The sequence below is a fragment of the Hemiscyllium ocellatum genome, chromosome 12 (assembly GCF_020745735.1).
Source record: "Hemiscyllium ocellatum isolate sHemOce1 chromosome 12, sHemOce1.pat.X.cur, whole genome shotgun sequence".
Classification (NCBI taxonomy): Eukaryota; Metazoa; Chordata; class Chondrichthyes; order Orectolobiformes; family Hemiscylliidae; genus Hemiscyllium; species Hemiscyllium ocellatum.
Window position 1 is genome coordinate 39,639,520 of NC_083412.1, and position 21,158 is coordinate 39,660,677.

The following is a 21,158-nucleotide window of genomic DNA, read 5'->3' on the forward strand; positions in this document are numbered from 1 at the left end:
ACACTTTTAGTCAGAACAATTAAACTAGCCAGGATGTCCCTGCCAGGGAGGCATAAATTGGCCCTCATTTCCTATATTAAGATGTAACTTAATGAGAATGTTCACATGTTGAGGATGAAAGTTTGTCTACAATTAACAAACCTAAAATCATTATTTCCACATCCAGAAGAGACAATCATTTTATATTTGAAGGAACTCATTTTAATTGAGCTGGAGAAATTGACATTTGAATGTAGAACTTCCATGCTGAAAAAGGCTCCCTTGTGTATCTGAAGAAGAAAAGTCTGTCGCAACATTGACTGGAAAGAAACACCAAGAAACCAAGAATATTATTTAGATAAATGTGAGGAGCTGCATTTAGGAAAGGAAACTCAGGCCAGAGCTTATACAATTAATGGTGAGATCCTGGGAGTGTTGCTGAACAAAGAGGCCTTGGAGGGCAAGTTCATAGTTCCTTGAAAGTGGAGTTGCAGGTAGACAGTATAGAGATGATGGCGTTTGGTATGTTGCCTTTATTGGTCAGTACACTGAGTACAGGAGTTGGGAGGTCATGTTGCTGCTCTACAGGAGATTGGTTAGATCACTTTTGGAATACTGTGCGCAGTTCTGGTCTCCCTGCAATAGGAATGATATTGTAAAACTTGAAAGGATTCAGAAAAGGTTTACAAGGATGTTGCTAGGGTTGGAGGGTTTGAGCTATAGGGAGAGGATGAAAAGATTGTGGTTATTTTCCTTGGAGTGTCAGAGGCTGAGAGGTGGCCTTAAAGAGGTTTATAAAATCATGGGGCATGGATAGGGTGAATAGCCAAGGTCTTTTCCCTGGGGTGAGGGAGCCAAAACCAGAGGGCATAGGTTTAAGGTGAGAGGGGAAAGATTGATAAGGGACCTAAGGGGCAACTTTTTCAAGCATAGGATGGTGCATGGCTAGAATGAGCTGCCAGAGGAAGTGGTGTAGGCTGGTACAATTACAACATTTAAAAGACAGCTGATGAGTATATCAATAGAAAGGATTTAGAGGGATATGGGCCATATGCTGGAAAATGAGACTAGATTAATTTAGGATATCTGGCATGGATTTGAGTTGGACCAAACTGGATGTTTCCATGCCATACAGCTCTATGACTCTATAACTTAAAATTAAAAGCAACCTTCACTGATGGCCAGAAATCAATAAGCCAACCAAAGTCTTAGGTTAAATCCTCTCTCAAGTACTCTCAAAAGATTTTCCTTTTATACTGGACATTATTCACTTTTATTTTTGTACCTGTATCTGTGAGACTCACCAAGGCCATATACTTGACATTGTGTCTTTATCATATTCCTCAGGGTTAGCAAATAACAGATCTGCTCCTTTTTCCAACTCTGAAAAACCTTGTCAGTTGGAAAGAGTTACAGTTTTGCACCAAAACAAAATTAAATCTTTGTTGCAAACAATGAGAAAGCTAAAAAGAGGGGAGCGGATTCACCCAAACCTGGTCATAACAAAAACAAAATTAAATATTCAAACATACATGCAAATAATATTTTCTGAGCAATCATTACAGGGACACTAGTTGAACTATTACCACCTGTATGTGATTGCTGACATAAGAATTTGTGGAGATTTACTGAGAATGTCACCAAATGACCATATGATCCATTGTTTTCTGGGCATGAATTTAAGAGAAAATTACCAGGTTTATCAAATCGAACATCATCATCAGTTAACAAGCACTTGAGAGTCGCCCGAACCTTACACCAGTTAGAATAGAAGGCTGAGAACAGAGAAAAAAGGCCATCTGGTTCATTGTGCCTGCACCAGCAGAAGAATGAGTCACCCAGTCTAATCCTACTTAACATTTGGTTTGTAGGCCTGTAGATTACAGCACTTTAGGTACATATCCAGACATTTTTAAAATGAGTTAAGGGTTTATGCCTATGTTACCTTTTCAGGCAGTGATCTCCAGGCACTACCAGCCTTTGGGTGAAAAATGTTTTCTCAGCTCTTTCCACCAATCCCTTTAAATCTAATCAACTCAGTCACTAGTCTCTCTTTCACAGAGAGGTGGAGTCACTCAGCATGGAAACAGACCCTTCGGACCAATTCATCTATACTGATCAAGTTTCCCAAACTAAACTAAACTAGTCTCACTTGCCTGTGTTTGGCCTATATCCCTCTAAACTTTTCCAATTCATGTACCTGTTCAAATGTCTTTTAAATGATATATCTTCATCTACTACTGCCAGTTCATTCTGCATACAAACTATCCTCTGTATAAAAAGGTTGCCCTGCCCCTCAGGTTCTTTTAAATCCTTCTCCTCTCACCTTAAAAATATGGCCCCCTAGTTTTGAACTCCCCCACCCGAGAGAAAATACCTTAGCTATTCACCTTATCTATGCCCCTTATGATTTTAAGAACCTCGATAAGGTCACCCCATAACGTTCTATGCTACAGTGAAAAATGTTCCAGCCTATCTTATAGCTCAAACCCACTAGTCCCATCAACATCCTTAGGTCAACAGACCTTTCTCATCCTCCATATCCCAGGCTCCTCTTTTTTCTACACTTCAAATGAAATCTCCCTTCAGTCTCCTCTGTTGCAGGGAGAACAACCCACAACATCCATCTTTCCTTACAGCTGCATTTTTCAGTCCTGGAAACACCCTTAATCTCCTTTGCACCCTTTCTTGTGTAACAACATCTTATCTGTAATCAGGTGACCAGAGCTGCACGCTGTAATAAAACTTTGGCCTAACAAATTACTTATAGATTCAAGCATAAACTCCTTGGCTCTTAGGTTATATACCTTGGATAATAAAGGAAAAAATTCCACGTGACTTATGTATGTTACAGTCAAAAAAAGTTTTATACGTGCATTTGTAAACTATAAAACAATGAAAGAAAGAATTTCAGTGTTGTCTTTGTGAACTACAATATTTATAAAACTATTCAGTTTTAATCAACAAAAGATAAATCAGCTTATGTGTTTTCAGAAGGTGATAACTAAAGTAATCTAAGTTTCTAAATAAAATGAGGACTAAGATTTGTAGGCTTCAAATTATATCTATTTCACACAGCCCTCTCTCACTGTAACCACACTCAATTATTCACATTAAACATCCTGCCAATTAAATTGGTGAACATCAGAATTTTGACAATTTAGTCGACAGGGCTTTTATGTTTGAGAAATAATACGGTTTAACATTTAAAATCATGCAATCTTGAACTTATCTATGAAATGATAAAGTCCAGAATATTTTTTCCGAGTAGCCCCACAAAAAGAAAATATCATAGCGATTAAAAAGTTATTTGGAAATGTTAAGGACGCCTCTCAAAAAGCTAATAAAAATATTATCCATACCTACTTGAGACAATGCCCTGCTTTTAATTCTTGATATCTGAATAGCAGGTGAGTGTTCGCGTTAAAATTTAAAAATTCCACTTCTTGACTCCAACTAGACTTTCTGTTCTAAGCTTGTACAACTTGAAACTAGCTCAAAGTTCTTTAAACAGAAGAAAGTACGAGAAAGAGGAAATGAAGCAGATTTAAATTCATTGACTGTATCATTCTATTTGTTCAGAAGGCAGAATAAAGTTAGTGAGTTGGCTTACATTTGCTTCCTCTTATTAGAGCCAGTTTGCCTCCAGAAGATAAAGTAAATGTATACAGGAGGAACACATCTGGTTACAGTATCTATTTCTCTCAAGCAGTTCCACTATAGCTCGAGTTATACTATGCTTTAATTAGACACAGGATTCTTGACCTGTAGCATTAAAGTACAGAGAATGTCCAGTGTCAGCTCAAGATATGTGAAGAAATGTATAACTTGATGAGAACTTGAAGATGCAGCATTTGAAATGGCTGAAAGTCATATGTTCAAATTTACAAGAAATCCAAATACATATATTTACCAGCACATCTTTACATTATCAACAAGTAAAAGGTCGTTATTCCTACTTTGATTTTAAAGGTAAATATTTTAATGCTACACAACAAAGTTAAACACTATTTAAAATTATGATAACAAAAAGGACTCTGACAGGAAATCAAAATTAAAAGAAAAAAGCTATTTTACCAGTCCACAATTTTTCTGATACTGGGCAATTATTTGAAATGACTTAGACTTAAAAATTGCATGGAAGTAAGTGCTTACATATGAAAAAGAGCATGTAGCTAACCAGTAGTATAGTTATTTCGGATTGAAATTGTTTCCCCTCAGAAAATTAATCTGTATTGGGGAAACTCCCATCTGCCAGTGATTCTCAAAGAATAAGGATTTTTTTTCTGAATATACTCATCAATATCTAATATCATCCGCCGTCATTTCCACCAACCTCCGCATACAACGTATCATCCGCTTTCATTTCTGCCACCTCCAAACGGACCCCACCACCAAGGATATATTTCCCTCCCCTCCCCTATCAGCGTTCCACAAGGACCACTCCCTTCGTGACTCCCTCGTTAGATCCACACCCCCCACCAACCCAACCTCCACCCCCGGCACCTTCCCCTGCAACCGCAGGAAATGTAAAACTTGCGCCCACACCTCCACACTCACTTCCCTTCAAGGCCCCAAGGGATCCTTCCATATCCGCCACAAGTTCACCTGTACCTCCACACACATCATCTATTGCATCCGCTGCACCCGATGTGGCCTCCTCTATATTGGGGAGACAGGCCGCTTACTTGCGGAACGCTTCAGAGAACTCCTCTGGGCCGCCCGGACCAACCAACCCAACCACCCCGTGGCTCAACACTTTAACTCTCCCTCCCACTCCACCGAGGACATGCAGGTCCTTGGACTCCTCCACCGGCAGAACATAACAACACGACGGCTGGAGGAGGAGCGCCTGGGAACCCTCCAACCACAAGGTATGAATTCAGATTTCTCCAGTTTCCTCATTTCCCCTCCCCCCACCTTGTCTCAGTCGGTTCCCTCAACTCAGCACCGCCCTCCTAACCTGCAATCTCCTTACTGACCTCTCCGCCCCCACCCCACTCCGGCCTATCACCCTCACCTTGACCTCCTTCCACCTATCCCACCTCCATCGCCCCTCCCCCAAGTCCCTCCTCCCTACCTTTTATCTTAGCCTGCTTGGCTACTCTCTCTCATTCCTGATGAAGGGCTTATGCTCGAAACGTCGAATTCCCTATTCCTGAGATGCTGCCTAACCTGCTGTGCTTTAACCAGCAACACGTTTTCAGCTGTGATCTCCAGCATCTGCAGACCTCATTTTTTACTCGAATATCTTCAGGTTCCATAGCATTTCACAAATCAGTGAATTATTTTGGAAGTGGAGCCATTATTATGTTGGCAAATACTATATGCAATTTGAATACTGAAAAGTCATGAAAATAGCAAATAATTTGAATGAATATTAGAAGTTTTTTTTCAAGGTGGAATGAATAGCAAACAACTTGTATGAAACACTGATATCTTTTTGAAGGTTGAATGAATTCTCAATTTTGTATAGTAAAACAAGACCTTTTATATTCAGCTGAAGCAAGGAACAGGCAGTTGGGGCTGCAATTTAATGTTTCATCTAAAAGGCACAACCTCCAATAATGCAGCATGCTCTCACTATTGAAACAAAAAGCCAATTAGTGCTCTATTGGGACAAGCAACTGTGGAACAATATATTTAGTTTCCTCTCTTACATAACATTCAATGACCTAATTGAGGAACTCTCCAACCTCACAAGCCTGGACCTCATTAATGTGCCACCCTTTCACGCCATTGATTGCAAGAAGCTAATTTTATGATTACTGTATTCAGTTCTTATTCTTGAGTAGGAAGCATGCTGAAAAATCACAAAATTTAATCGGGAGGTTTGCACCCAAAAGTAAAGGTGAGAATTTTGCTCCTGGGTTGGAATAATTCCTGGCTTTGCAAACCTGATCAAGGGAAGGTGCCCTGGAAGTTTTGTCCCAGTGGCTGGACTTGGTGGGAGTCATGGTGGGAGGTTCAGAGTACTGAGGCAGTCAGAGCAAAAGGCTAGATTTAGTGCTCCAGCACTGTCAAAAATAAGATAAAACACAAAATTAGGCTCTCCTTCCGCACATTCATACCTACGTTTATCAATCACTCAACCACTTCCATAGGCGTCCCAGGATGTATCCAAACAGGTATCTTTGGCAGCTTAGATCTATTCTCTTACCAGATCTAAAGTAGATAAATAAAATCTTGGACATTTCACGAACAAAAAAACAGATCTGACCAAAACATCTATTCTTTATTTGTGTCTACATGAACAATAAACTGCAACTTAGAACCTCTCATCACTCCCCCACCTGCGAAAACGGTATGTGCTGAATTTGGGGCAGGACTCCCAGATTTGGGCCCCACCACGAGTTTTGTAATAATGGTGAGATTCTCCATCTGTGTGAAATTTCAAGCCTAAATGTGTTATCACCTAACAGTTTGTGTTTTTTAAAAATACATAGATATCATTTGTATCTAGACTCTAATTTGTGGGACAGAGTGTGCCTCTATTGGGGCAAGAATGACTCCCAAGTCCTGCTCTGTTGTTTGTCTATCAATTTTCATGGGGCTGGATTGAGGACAGACTGAGTTTTGAAAGTGCCCACTTCCTAAAGGTAACTGGCTACTTAATTGATCAAGTGCTTCTTTTGAAAGGGGATTTTGGAGCCCCCTGAATGTGGAAATTAGACCAGATAGAAGTGTCACTGGACTCGAAACAGTAAGTCTACTTTCTGTCCACAGATGCTGTCAAACCTGCTGAACTTCTCCAGCAACTTCTGTTTTTCTTTCAGAAAGTATCTTTCCTTTGGATAGCTAGAGTAATACTTTGGAGAGATGTAGATTTAGATGCAGGACCTTTTAGGATTAGGGGTTAGAGATCATTTGACGGAGGGCATCTAGTAATCCTGGGAGAATGGGTCAAATATACTGGGGGGGGGGGGCGTTCAGCAGGAATTAGCTGAGATGTCTTTTGAAATTGTTAACTGTGAAGGAAATTGTTTATAAATGTGCACTTTATAAAAATACAGTACTTTTCTCAGTTGGAGTGTTGTCTGCATGGGTTATTTGTGTGTGTTCTGTAATCTGCTTTTAATTCACAACAGAGGAGCCTGTGGATTGATAGCTCCACCTACTAACTGAATAGAAATGCCTATTGCCTCAGTTTTTTAAGTATTGACCACAAATTAAATGTCTATTTAGACAAGACATTGACCATTTAAGTGAGATGTTTCTTTTCATAAGTAATCTGTTCTTGCAATCTCTCTGTCTTGGGTGTTTACTTTTTTAAATCAATGAGAGCCTTTTTTTTTCCAGTAGTGGCATAACCAAAAGACTGGGAGCTTTTATTTCTGTCATGATGCTTCTTGCCTCCTGACTCAAGCTAATGCTGGATGACAGGCGAGTTGGTATAGATAAGAAAGGGCAAAGGGCGGTGAGTGGGAGATGAATTGGCATAGGACAATTAAGGGTCCTAGAGACAGACACATGGCAGTTAAAGGAACCAAGGTATATGGGTATTGGTTAGAATAGGAAGTATGAGGGGCCATGGTGGATGTGGGTTCAAAGGCATAGTATGTCGGTTCAGAGGCACTGAGTTTGACAGGCCATGGAGAATAGGTAAATGGGAATGGGGCCGTGGGTATGGATAGGTAGGCATAGGATGACACATATAGCATGAGGATTAATAAGGAGAGTAGATGTGCAAAGGATAGCACAGGAGGTATAGGGTAAATGGGGTTGGGTTAATGGGAAGAGGATGGCAAAAAGCCAAAGAAAGATCGTAGAGTTGCTGGCATGGATGGGGATTGGAAGTTTATGGGATGAGAGCAGGAGGAATATTTCTGGTTTTAATCTTTATTTTTAAATTTTGCTTCAGGTGCTGGCTCCTGAGGCAGGCTTGAGGAACTGTGCATCCTCTGAGACTCTTCCCAGGTCACTGGGCATGATTCTCAATTCAGCATGCAGCTCCACACTGAAAATCCAAAGTGCAGGTAGTCATTTAAAAAAAAATGGTTTTACAGAGCCAAAATTTCTCGCTCCTGCGTTTCCAACCCAAACATGGACAAAAATCAGGCTGAATATATTACTGTAATAGCAATCTTTTTGAAAACAAATTTATGGTAAAATAGTAATGTTATCAGATATCAATGGCTTCCCTTCTACCACAATGCTTCCTTAACCCAAAACCTTTGATTAGGATGCATTCTAGTCCACAATGGAAATGCCTTCCTGCCAGTCACATTTTCATATTCAACACCATCTCCAATTCCCCGAATCCTGCTTGACTACAGCTCGAACCTGGAATGTTTATGCAACAGGATCAAAGTCCATATTTTAAACCATTTGCCGATGAATGACACTTCAAAATTCATTTGAATCACTGACGTCATTATACGTAGCCTTGTCCTCATCTGGTAACAGTGTATTGCTTTACAACACTTGAAAATACTCAGTACTACAAGATTAAAATGCTACTTTTGAACAGCAAAATTAGTTCCATGCCATTTTTCTTTCAGTTAACTTATTTTAGATTTGAACATGTCCTGTTGGCATTGCTTAAAGATCAGTAACTCCAATGTTATAAAGGTACAGTATTTTGCAAGAGGTTAGCCTGTTGCTTTCCATGTCTCAGAATTATGTACTGATCCAAATGGTTGTGATCACGAGTTACGCAGGCATATAACACAGAAGTGTCCATTTTTCAGCATTAGGAAGCGCATTTATAGAAAATGAATTAATGCCTAATGTAGAAATTAATTCTCTTAAAGGATCGTTAAATCTCTGGAATTCAGCACAAGTCTGCTGGATGGTTACACATTGAATAATTTTGTTGAGGAGGAGATAGACAGGATTTTAATTAGCAATGGGTTGAAGGATTATGGAGAGCGAGCAGTAAACTAGAGCGGAGACTGAGTTGAGGTCATCCATGAACATGTCAAATGGTGAAGCAGGTTTGAGGGGCTGAATTGCCTTCTGCTCTTGGTTCTTCAGTTCTTATTTCTTTATTTCACTGGCATAGAAAGAGGTTAGATGAAGAAACTGATAACAACAAAGGCCAATCGTTATACTTAGTAATTGAAGCCAATAAGCACACTTAAATTTAATTGTGATGAACATATAAACTGCAAACGTTGCATGGGCACATTTAGTTGAAATATGCTGCGTTCATTTTCTTAATATGTGTTCACTGAGCAGGTTTTTAATGGCAACTGACCAAATTTCTAGAGCCTCATCAGGACTTGAAAAGACTCAGTTTCACTTTGAGAGAATTTGTAGATAAAGTCAATGTAGAAAATATTTAAATCCATGCAGATTTTTATTAATATTGTTTTAACAATATATAAAAGGGGGATTTGTAGAAAGACAGCACAAAAAGGTGTCTTGTGACACTTTGTGTCTGTGCCAGGTTTTTGGTAGAGCTTTCTAATTAATCCTACTCCTTGCTTTTTTTTCATTCAAGTATTATGAACATCTATTTAAATTAGGAGCAGGAGCAGGCCCTTTGAGCCCCTTGAGCCCATCCCACCATTTGTGGGCGGCACGGTGGCACAGTGGTTAGCACTGCTGCCTCACAGCACCTGAGACCCGGGTTCAATTCCCGACTCAGGTGACTGACTGTGTGGAGTTTGCACGTTCTCCCCGTGTCTGCGTGGGTTTCCTCTGGGTGCTCCGGTTTCCTCCCACAGTCCAAAGATGTGCGGGTCAGGTGAATTGGCCATGCTAAATTGCCCGTAGTGTTAGGTAGGGATAAATGTAGGGGTATGGGTGGGTTTCGCTTCGGCGGGTCGGTGTGGACTTGTTGGGCCGAAGGGCCTGTTTCCACACTGTAAGTCTAATCTAATTCAAGACAATCACAGTTAATCTGATTAATCTATTATCCTGGTTATCCTATACCTTTGATCACCATGCTTATCATAATTCTAGCACCTCTGCCTTAAAATTACTAAGGCTCTGCTTTCTCTCTTAAGAAAGAATAAAGACCTTCAATCCCAGAGAGTTAAAAATCGCACAATACTTGGTTACAATCCAACAGGTTTAATTGGAAGCACTAGCTTTTGGAGCGCAGCTCCTTCATCAGGTGGTTGAAGGCTATGTTGAAGGCATCTTGAAACCTATTGTACAGGGGATTCCCAGCTTCTGTCGCGACACTACGGATTTCTTACAGAAACTCAGCACCCATGGACCAGTTGAACCGGGAACATTCCTTGTCACAATGGATATTTCTGCACTCTACACCAGCACCCCTCACAATGATGGCATCGTAGCAACAGCCTCAGTACTTCAACACCAACAACTGCCAATCTCCAAACATCATCCTACAACTCATCCGCTTTAGCCTCGATCACGTATTCATCTTTGACAACCAGCTCTTCATCCAGACATATGGAACAGCCATGAGAACCAAATTTGCACCCCAATATACCAACAACTTCATGCACAGATTTGAGCAAGACTTCTTCTCTACGCAGGATCTCCAACCAACATTGTACATCAGATACATTAATAACATTTTCTTTCTCTGGACCCATGGCAAGGAGTCACTGATAAAACTACACAGTGATATCAACAAGTTTCATCCCACCATCAAACTCACCATGGACTGCTCTCAACTATCTGTCTCATTCTTGGACACTTGCATCTCCATCAAGGATGGACACCTCAGCACCACATTCTACCACAAACCCACAGACAATCTCACATTGCTCCACGTCTCCAGCTTCCATCCAAAACATATTAAAACAGCCCTCCCCTATGGACAAGCCCTATGCGTACACTGGAGGAACGTGATGGGTACCTTGAGGTACTGAGGGATGCCTTCATAAGAACAGGGTACGATGCTCAACTCATTGACCACCGGTTCTGACGTGCAACAGCATGGAACCGTAATGACCTCCCTAGGAGACAGACACGTGCTGCAAATGACCGGGTACCCTTTGTTGTCCCGTATTTCCCAGGAGCCAAATAATTACGCCATATTATTCACGAACTGAAACACATCATCAATGAGGATGAGCACCTCACCAAGATGTTCCACACACCTCCAATGGTCGGCATTAAATAATCACCAAACCTCAAACAGATCATTGTTCGTAGCAAGCTGCCTGGCTCTCAGGACAACTCCATACATGTTGCAGTAGGCGCTGCAAGACGTGTCAGAGCATGGACATGGACGCCACCATTACACGCGGGACACCTCCCACATGTATGTGGCAGGTACTCATGTGACTCAACCAATGTTGTCTATCTCATACGCTGCAGGTAAGGATGCCCTCAGGCCTGGTACACTGGTGAAACCAAGCAAAGACTACAGCAACGGATGAATGGCACCGCACCACAATCAACAGACAGAAGTGTTTCCTCCCAGTTGGGGAACACTTCAGTGGTCCAGGACATTCGACCTCGGACCTTACACTCCTATACACACACATACATACAGACACAGTATACACAGACACTCACACACACTCCTACAGACAGACACTCCTACACTCACGCATGCATCCTCTCACAGACTTAGACCACTTTACAATCATATACTCTCTCACACTCACAAACCCTTCACCCCAGACACACACACACACACACACACACACACATATGCATTCTCTCACAGACTTAGACATATAATACATACACACACACACACATTCTCTCTCACACACAGACTCACAACCCTCCATCCCAAACAGACAGACATACGCACACACACACAAACCCACATGCACACATATACATATACGTTTGTGGGGTGAATTTGTAATTGCAGAGTTACGTTGTACTTTGCTCAAAAACTGCACTCATCCATATAAGACTATGTTAACTCACTTTAAGATTAGAATCAGTCTCAACATTATGGCACAGATAGGGAACACAGGGGGCTAACACCTTCAACATATTATCGGGCTGACACTAATTATTACAGTTAACCTGAGAATGTAACTTTTAAAAAAAAGTTTTGTGACTTACATAAGAAAGAAGTGAAACTATTATGGTCATTCTAATAGATGAAAGACTCAACAAACAATCAAGGTATTTTTCAATGTATAATTTCAGTTACATCACACTTTAAACTTTTGCTATAAATTCTGTGTCTTACAATTGTGTATTCCACAACCACCTGATTAATGACTTGGAGGAAGTCATTAACTGTTGTTGCCAAATTTGCAGACAATACAAAAATGGGTGGAAAGGCAAGTTGTGAGAGGGATTTAAACAGTTTACAGAGAAATATTGATAGGTTACGTAAGTGAGTAAAATGTTGAAAAATGGAATATAACATGAAAACATATGCAGTGTTCATTTTGGGAAAATTCACAAAAGAACAGAGTACTATTTAAATGGAAAGAAACTGCAGAAAGCTGCAACTCAAAGGGAGTTGGGGATATTTGTGCACAAAATACAGAAAGATAGCACACAGACACAGCAGGTAATCAAGAAGGCTAATGGAATGTTGGCCCTTATTTCAAGGAGTTGGAGGAAAATGAGTAATGAAGTCTTATTGCCTGTCACTAACCTCAAACAATTAGCTGTTCTCTCTCGACACAAGCTGCCAGGCCTGCTAAGTTTCAACAGCAAGTTCTGTTTTTGTATATTTCAAATCTCCAGCATCCACAGTTCTGTTTTATTATCCACAACAAGTATACCATGTGGTGTTTCAGCATTCGCTTTTTGAAAGCCCATATGCACAAAACCATAGTTACCTCAGCGCTTTCTCCATTTTTTAAAAAAAACTTAATCATGTTTGATTAACTTGATCTTTTTCAATAAATAAGTGCTCACTTGCATAAATGAACTCTTCTTTTTAAATGCCTTTTATGTCCTACACAATTTGTTCTAAGTGTTTTGCTGACACTAAGTTGACATCCTATAGTTGTCTGCAATGTTTCCTCTTAACTCCCAACTTCATGGCTGCACATCAGTCAAGAAGATACACAGAGGCTGCTCACAAGCTGTGTCCTTTAAGATATAGCATGTACTCAGTCACACTAAAAACTTTAACCATACCATATGTTGAAGTGAACAGACAACACTCAACAATAATTTTCAAAGGATCATTTGCTCCAAGTTTATCCTTTCCATATTTTGTTTTGAAACAGAAGTGTAACATTTGCAATCTTGCAGCCCTCTGGCAACTTACACATTTAGGGAAGATTGGAAGTTTAAGGCCAAGGTCTACACAATGTCCAGCCTTACATCCCTCAGCAATCAAAAATGCATTCCAACTGTTCGACTTTTCTCCTTTAAATCTTACCAAAATATTGAAATATCTCCTCTTTATCTATTTTTATTTTATCTCAGATCACTGTTGCTATAAAATCAGCAACACAAAGTACAAATTTGTACCTCAGCCATGTCCTCAGTTTCCAAAAGAAAATCTCCTTTTGGTCGCTAATCAGCTGCATCCTTCCTTTGACAATGCTTTTACCACTTATCTTTCCAAAAGTTACTTGGCTTCCATTTTATGTTAACTGGGTGTTAATCTACTTTCAATTTACTCTTAGCTTCTTGTGTTTCCTTCTTCAGGCTTCCTCTGTAATTTGTACATTCAACCGAGCTTTCTATTATATTGTGAAATTTACAATTGTCTTACAATGTTTATTGCCTTATAGAAAGAAATCATTGCATGTACATAACCTTTCTACATCACCCACAAACATTTCAAAGCACGTTACAGTCAATAAGGTAAGTTTGAAGTGTAGTCAATTTTGTTAGAGGAAATACAACAGCTAATCATCTTCATCATCACTGGTGACTTGGGTCAAGTATGATTGTCCTCCATTAGGGCGTCCATTTGAACGTGTTCGAATGGCTGAAGAGGCCAATCCGGGATCTACAGATTCTATTGCAGTATGGGCATTGGTGGGTAGTAATGGTAGTTGGAGATGAAGGTGGGTGGGCCTTCCTGATGTTCTGACTCTCCTTGTTCAAGGATCACTTCTGCTCAGTGGCGTGGTGGGGATCGATTTCATGGTATATAGCTCCCTACTGGATGATGTTTCTCCAGTGATTCTGGTTTGATAATAGACAACAGACAATAGGTGCAGAAGTAGGCTATTCTGCCCTACGAGCCAGCACCACCATTCAATATGTTCATGGCTGATCATCCTCAATCAGTATCCTGTTCCTGCCTTAACCCCATAACCCTGTAGCCATGTCCTCCCAGTTATTGATGTTGGAATTTCTTGATGTTGGTCCAGATATTATCCTTGAAACGTTCCTTTTGGCCACTCAGAGGCATGCTGACCTTCCTTCAGCTGGGAGTACATAATCTGTTTTGGGAGACATGAGTTGGGCATTTGGACAACAAGGCCGGTCCATTGGAGTTGCTGCAGAATTATGGTGGTAGTGATGCTGGCTATGTTGGCCTCCTCCAAGATGCTGATGTTAGTGCGTTTTCCCAAGTGATCTGAAGGATTTTGTGTCTGGATCTCTGGTGGTGTTGTTCCAGTACTTTAAAGGTGCCTACTATAGGTAGGCATGTTTCAAATTCACAATGGGAAGAACAACGGCTTTTTTAGCCAATATGTATGTCAAGTGGTCTGACAATGAGCAATGTAATAACGAATGATGATATGTTTTCTGATGTAAACTAAGGAATAAATATTTCCCAAAGGATTCGGGTAGCTCCTATTTTCTTCTTGAAATAACGTCATGGGACCTTTTATGTTAAAGATGTTCAACTGATTGGGGAGCTAGAGCCTCAGTTTAACACCTGACTTGAAAGACAGCATCTTCAACAGTGCAGAGCTTCCTCTGAGATCAAAATGTGTCTACCTTTTGAAGATGTCTCATGTGTAAGTATTGTTTGTCTGGCAATGTTTGAATTTAATCCACTTGAGTCAGATATCTTTTCAATTCACCTTTTACTGTGAAGCCTTTCTATATTTGATTGTAAATCGTCTTTCTCCATGACTATTTTAAATTATTGGTGACACACCAATTATTTTGCTTCATGGGTGACGTATTTTTTCAGGATGTGCACTAAACCCTTCTGAGGATAATACCAATGTGAAACCATATTTGGAGTGACAATAAAAGCTTGAGAGACAGATAGCTCAGAATGGAAATACATGATTTTAAAGTGATCAGTTTCTTTTCAAACATTTAAGCCTTAGCTATATAAGCCATGTAACAATGTGTTGCACAATTCTAAAATAGGAGACAGAAGTAAGATTCCTCTTGGCTCATACTTATCATCAGTAAATGTACTGTGAACCAATTTAAAATTTGTTAATAGTGTTTTATACCATAATCAACAAAATAATGAAATCTGATATACAAGGCACTGGCTTAATAACATACTTAGTTGTGTTGTTTTAAGTTTAAAACTGTAACATATGATGCCTTGTACAATTCTACCTTTTATGCTTTAATCATTCCCAGCTCCACTCTTAACCTTCTGGCAATTATGCCAATTGCACATATTCCTGATAAAGGACATGCTCCACCTAGTAATTTGGGTCAACATAAAACAATATAGTCAAGATTACAATGTTGCTGGAAAAGCACAGCAGGTCAGGCAGCATCCGAGGAGCAGGAAAATCGACGTTTCGGGCAAAAAAATCCTGTACAGAATTCCATTTTTGCATATATTTTTGTGGCCGCATAAATCGGCTATTTCTTTCACCTCACCTCCCCGACCTGATTCCACATTGACCCCAATGCCTTACTGGTGTCTGGCACTGTCTGCTCCATGTTCTTTCACATTTTTTTCTTTGCTTGTCATCCCAGCCCCACTGATTCATCTGCAGCAAAATTGCTGTTTGGAGAGTTAGTTTCTCTTGGCCCATTGCTCAGTTCTGTTTCCATACCAAACCCTCAGATTTAATATCATGTCATCAATATTTAGAGGAAAACACGTGAAAGCACTTCAGTTTTCCATGTCTGGATAGCTGAATGATTGGGCAAAGGGAGATAGGCCTATAGTCAGTCAGTCAGAAGAAGCAAAAGTTTCATTTTGGTCAAAGTAAGGAAGGTACAGGAGCTGGAGAATGTGGTAGAAACTGTATAAGGAAAGATCATGAATGGATTTAAATGTGAGACTGAACATTGAAGAGCTTGGAAACAATAGCGATCAGGACATGGAAGATATGAAGCTGACTCTATTTCCCATCCCTACTTCCTCTACTCAAGGCTTGACAGACAACTTCTGAGACTAGTTAAGAGATATTGCTGTGTTGCCATCTCATTTCTGCCAGAATGAGCAAGGAGAGTTCAATCAGACAGAAAAGAATCTCTCAAAAGAATTTAGTGAGCTAGTATAATTGCTTTTACAATTTAAGAAGCTAGTTGGTTTTTAGATCTTTTTAGATAATCAATCCATTCAGTTGCACTGAAGACACCTCTGGAGCAGATGTGACCTGAACCCAGGCCTTCCGGTTTTGAGATAGGGATACCACCACAGTGCCACAAGACCTCAATGGTCTGTTTTGCTGATTGCAGCCTTTTATGGCAAGTTGTGAAACCAAATTCAAATTATCAGCTGCCATTGTGGAATCTGAACTAATGGTATTTAAATTACAATCTGAACACTGACACTTTCTTTTATATTGTGCATTTTGGAAGGAATTGATGAAATTCTTTTAAGCAATATGTTTTGTAAAACATTAGATTGAGAAATATACATTACCCTTCCCAATGTAACAAACTTTATACTTTTTACACAACATGCATAATATTTACAATATAAGGGTTAAATTAAATTATAAAATTGTTTAAACTTGAAAGCCCCAAAGCAGTGAAAAACAGTCATGCACAAGATAACAATAGGTGTCCCACAACAGAGAGAAAACATTGGGAATAATTTTTCAAAATATCAGATAACATGCATTCCTCATGTTTTTAATTACAGTTAATGCATTTTTAACCTCAGTGGCTCATCATTTCTGTTGCTGTTATTTTTAAAATCCAACTATAATAGTTAATATTGAATGACTTTATGAGACCTTCAACATCAGTTTTTACAGAAGATCCCAAAATCAACAACTTCATAGCATAGATCCCTTACAAAGAAGGAAGTTGTCAATGATCTATCAGCAATAAGAAAGTAAAGGAGCTGTCCCAACATGTACTAGGAGTAAGGCAGGGACAGAAATGGTTTAAATCTACCAAAGAAACATATAATAATTTTCCAGACTTTCAGCTGCAAAAAGCAGATTAATCCGGCAGAGTTGCTTCCCTGCAATAGGATTGACAACTTTTAAAAACAAAATGACATATGGAGAGTTTATAATGGATCCTCAAAACATTCTTTTTACCATCAAAGAGGTGCTCAAACATATTCAAGCATAAGAGTGATAGATTCACAGCCCACCTCAGAACAGCTGACAGAGCAAACTGGAAGTTGGGCAATGCTATGAAAGAGAAGGCTCTGTATCAACGTCTGCATGTCTGAGTATCAATGTGTGTTGCCTGTGTCAATCTGTGTTTATCTCTATCAGTGCCTAGTTATGTCTCAGTGTCAGTCTGAGAGTGTTTGTCAGGGTATGTATGTCTTTGTGTCAGGGTTTTTGTTTCTGCATCAGCATGAGTGAGTGTCTCAGTGTCAGTGTCACAGCATCTGTATCAGTATGTGTACACCCCTGCATTAGTATGTCTCTGTGTCAATACGTGAGAGGGTGTCTGTCAGTGTATGCATGTATCAAAGGCAGCTTGTGCTTCGGTTAGTGTCAGCATATGTCAGTGTGTGTGAATGCCTCAGTGTATGTCAATATCAGTATGTCAGTGTCTCTGTCACTGGGTGAATATCTCAGTGTCAATATTAGTGTGTGTCTCAGTCAATATCAGTGTGACAGTATCTGTACGTCAGTCTGTGTGTGAATGCCTGTGTCAGCTTCAATAGCATTATCTCTACGTCAGGGTATCAATGCCTGTATCAGTGTCTATCTATCAAACTCAGTTTGTGAATGTCTGTGTCAGTGTGTTTACAGACACTGACATACTGATATTTAAGTCTCAGTGTCAATATTAGTGTGGCAGTGTCTCTGTGACAATGTGTGAATGTCTCAGTGTCAATATCAGTGTCTCAGTCTCTGTGTCAGTGCGTGAATGTCAGCGGAGATGTGTGAATCAGTGTCAGTATGTGAATGTCAGTGTCTGAATGTCTCAGTGTCAGTGTGCGAATGTCAGTGCCAGTGTGTGAATGTCAGTGTGTGAATGTCTCACTGTCAGTGTGTGAACGGCTCAGTGTCAGTGTGTGAATGTCAGCAGAATTGTGTGAATGTCTCAGTGTCAATGTGTGTATGTCAGAGTGTGAATGTCTCAGTGTCAGCGTGTGAATGTCAGTGGAGCCTTTGAATGTCAGTGTCAGTGTGTGAATGTCAGTGGAGGTGTCTGAATGTCAATATCAGTGTGTGAATGTATCAATGTCAGTGTGTGAATGTCTCAGTGGAGGTGTGCGAATGTCAGTGGACGTGTGTGAATGACAGTGGACGTGTGTGTATATCTCATTGTCAGCGTGTGAATGTTTCAATGTCAGTGTGTGTATATCAGTGTCAGTGTGTAAATGTCAGTGGAGATGTGTGAATCAGTGTCAGTGTGGGAATGTCTCAATTCAGTGTGTGAATGTCTCAGTGTCAGCGTGAGAATGTCAGTGGAAGTGTCTGAATGTCAGTGTCAGTGTGTGAACATCAATGTAAGGGTGTGAATGTTTCAGTGTCAGTGTGTGATCGTCTTAGTGTCAGTGTGTGAATGCCAGTGGAGGTGTGGGAATGTCTCAATGTCAATGTGTGAATGTCAGTGGAGGTGTGTGTATGTCGGTAGCAGTGTGTGAATGTCTCAGTGTCAGTGTGTGAATGACAGTGGATGTGTGTGAATGTCTCAATGTTAGTGTGTGAATGACAGTGGAGGTGTGTGAATGTCTCAGTGTCGGTGTGTGAATGTCTCAGTGCCGGTGTGTGAATGTCTCAGTGCCGGTGTGTGAATGTCTCAGTGTCGGTGTGTGAATGTCTCAGTGCCGGTGTGTGAATGTCTCAGTGAAGGTGTGTGAATGTCTCAGTGAAGGTGTGTGAATGTCTCAGTGCCGGTGTGTGAATGTCTCAGTGAAGGTGTGTGAATGTCTCAGTGAAGGTGTGTGAATGTCTCAGTGTCGGTGTGTGAATGTCTCAGTGTCGGTGTGTGAATGTCTCAGTGAAGGTGTGTGAATGTCTCAGTGAAGGTGTGTGAATGTCTCAGTGAAGGTGTGTGAATGTCTCAGTGCCGGTGTGTGAATGTCTCAGTGTCGGTGTGTGAATGTCTCAGTGTCGGTGTGTGAATGTCTCAGTGCCGGTGTGTGAATGTCTCAGTGCCGGTGTGTGAATGTCTCAGTGTCGGTGTGTGAATGTCTCAGTGTCGGTGTGTGAATGTCTCAGTGAAGGTGTGTGAATGTCAGTGAAGGTGTGTGAATGTCTCAGTGTCAGTGTGTGAATGAATCAGTGTCAGTGTGTGAATGTCTCAGTGTCGGTGTGTGAATGTCTCAGTGTCGGTGTGTGAATGTCTCAGTGTCGGTGTGTGAATGTCTCAGTGTCGGTGTGTGAATGTCTCAGCGTCAGTGTGTGTATATCATTGTCAGTGTGTGAATGTCTCAGTGTCAGTGTGTGAATGTCTCAGCGTCAGTGTGTGTATATCATTGTCAGTGTGTGAATGTCTCAGTGCCGGTGTGTGAATGTCTCAGTATCAGTGTGTGAATGACAGTGGAGGTGTGTGATTGTCTCAGTGTCAGTGTGTGAATGACAGTGGAGGTATATGAATGTCTCAGTGTCAGTGTGTGAATGTCTCAGTGTCAGTGTGTCAATGTCTCAGTGTCAGTGTGAGATTGTCTCAGTGTCAGTGTGTCAATGTCTCAGTGCCGGTGTGTGAATGTCTCAGTGTCAGTGTGTGTATATCATTGTCAGTGTGTGAATGTCTCAGCGTCAGTGTGAGATTGTCTCAGTGTCAGTGTGTGATTGTCTCAGTGTCAGTGTGTCAATGTCTCAGTGTCAGTGTGTGAATGACAGTGGAGGTGTGTGAAGGTCTCAGTGTCAGTGTGTGAATGTCTCAGTGCCGGTGAGTGAATGTCTCAGTGTCGGTGTGTGATTGTCACAGTGTCGGTGTGTGATTGTCACAGTGTCGGTGTGTCAATGTCTCAGTGCCGGTGTGTGAATGTCTCAGTGTTAGTGTGTGAATGACAGTGGAGGTGTGTGAAGGTCTCAGTGCCGGTGAGTGAATGTCTCAGTGTCGGTGTGTGATTGTCACAGTGTCGGTGTGTGATTGTCACAGTGTCGGTGTGTCAATGTCTCAGTGTCGGTGTGTGATTGTCTCAGTGTTAGTGTGTGATTGTCTCAGCGTCAGTGTGTGAATGTCTCAGTGTCAGTGTGTGAATGACAGTGGAGGTGTGTGAATGTCTCAGTGTCAGTGTGTGAATGTCTCAGTGTTAGTGTGTGAATGACAGTGGAGGTGTGTGAAGGTCTCAGTGTCTCTGCGTCAGCGTGTGCATGTCTGTGGTAGCTTCACAGTGTTCTTGTGAAAATCTGTGTTAGTATGTGTGCCAGGGTGAACTCCGGGCGACTGTCTGTGAGGGCTGAGTGGGGGTTCAGCTGGGTTGACAGGCATTGATGGAAATGTACTTACGAGGAACCGAGATGAGCTGGTGCCCTGATCAATAGCACCAACCAGGGGTCCTGTGGCCATCCTCGATGAGCACCTCCTCCCGCTCTCGCGCTCTCCGATCAACCAACTGCCTCCGGGTGCCCAAGCAAATCAAGCGCGCCTGCCGTCTCCAGAGTGACCGCTTTGTGACGCGCTTACTCCCATTGTCTCGTCTCTCTGGCGCCCCGCGCCCCGCGCTGCGCCTGCCTCGCCCACTCCCTCAGCCTCACCCCTTCCACGCTCACGGCCTTACCCATTGCACGCCCACGGCCCCACCCCCTCCACGCTCACGGCCAATCCGCTAACAAAGGTGTGGACCCAGACAACCAATGAACAGGAAGAGGAAGTCGACCTCTGGCCACCAGCAGCCTCGGTACCAGAGGAAGTATGTGGGACTATGCTTTTGGATTTAGTGACTTACTTCTCAGACTGGTCACAATTCCTATACGATCGACTAAATGGTAACATGAAGCTGAAGCTTGTCAATGTGCCCTCATTAGGTCTGGGGTGCAAGAAATTGGCAAAGGATTAATACAGCGTGAAATGAGGGTGCTAATTGTTCGGGTCATTGTTGGCATGGAGATGAGACA

The 21,158-nt window shown here is 41.3% G+C and overlaps 1 protein-coding gene across 1 annotated transcript in view; it reads right to left on the reverse strand.

Annotated features, from left to right (window-relative positions):
• Positions 1 to 20,785, reverse strand: part of gk (glycerol kinase) — a 98,407-nt gene extending 77,622 nt beyond the window's left edge. The window contains exon 1 of the mRNA XM_060833522.1: positions 20,551 to 20,785. Within this exon, the coding sequence (XP_060689505.1) occupies positions 20,551 to 20,610 (60 nt within the window). The 5' untranslated portion in view covers positions 20,611 to 20,785. The remainder of the gene's footprint in view (positions 1 to 20,550) is intronic.
• Positions 20,786 to 21,158: the final 373 nt, after the last annotated feature.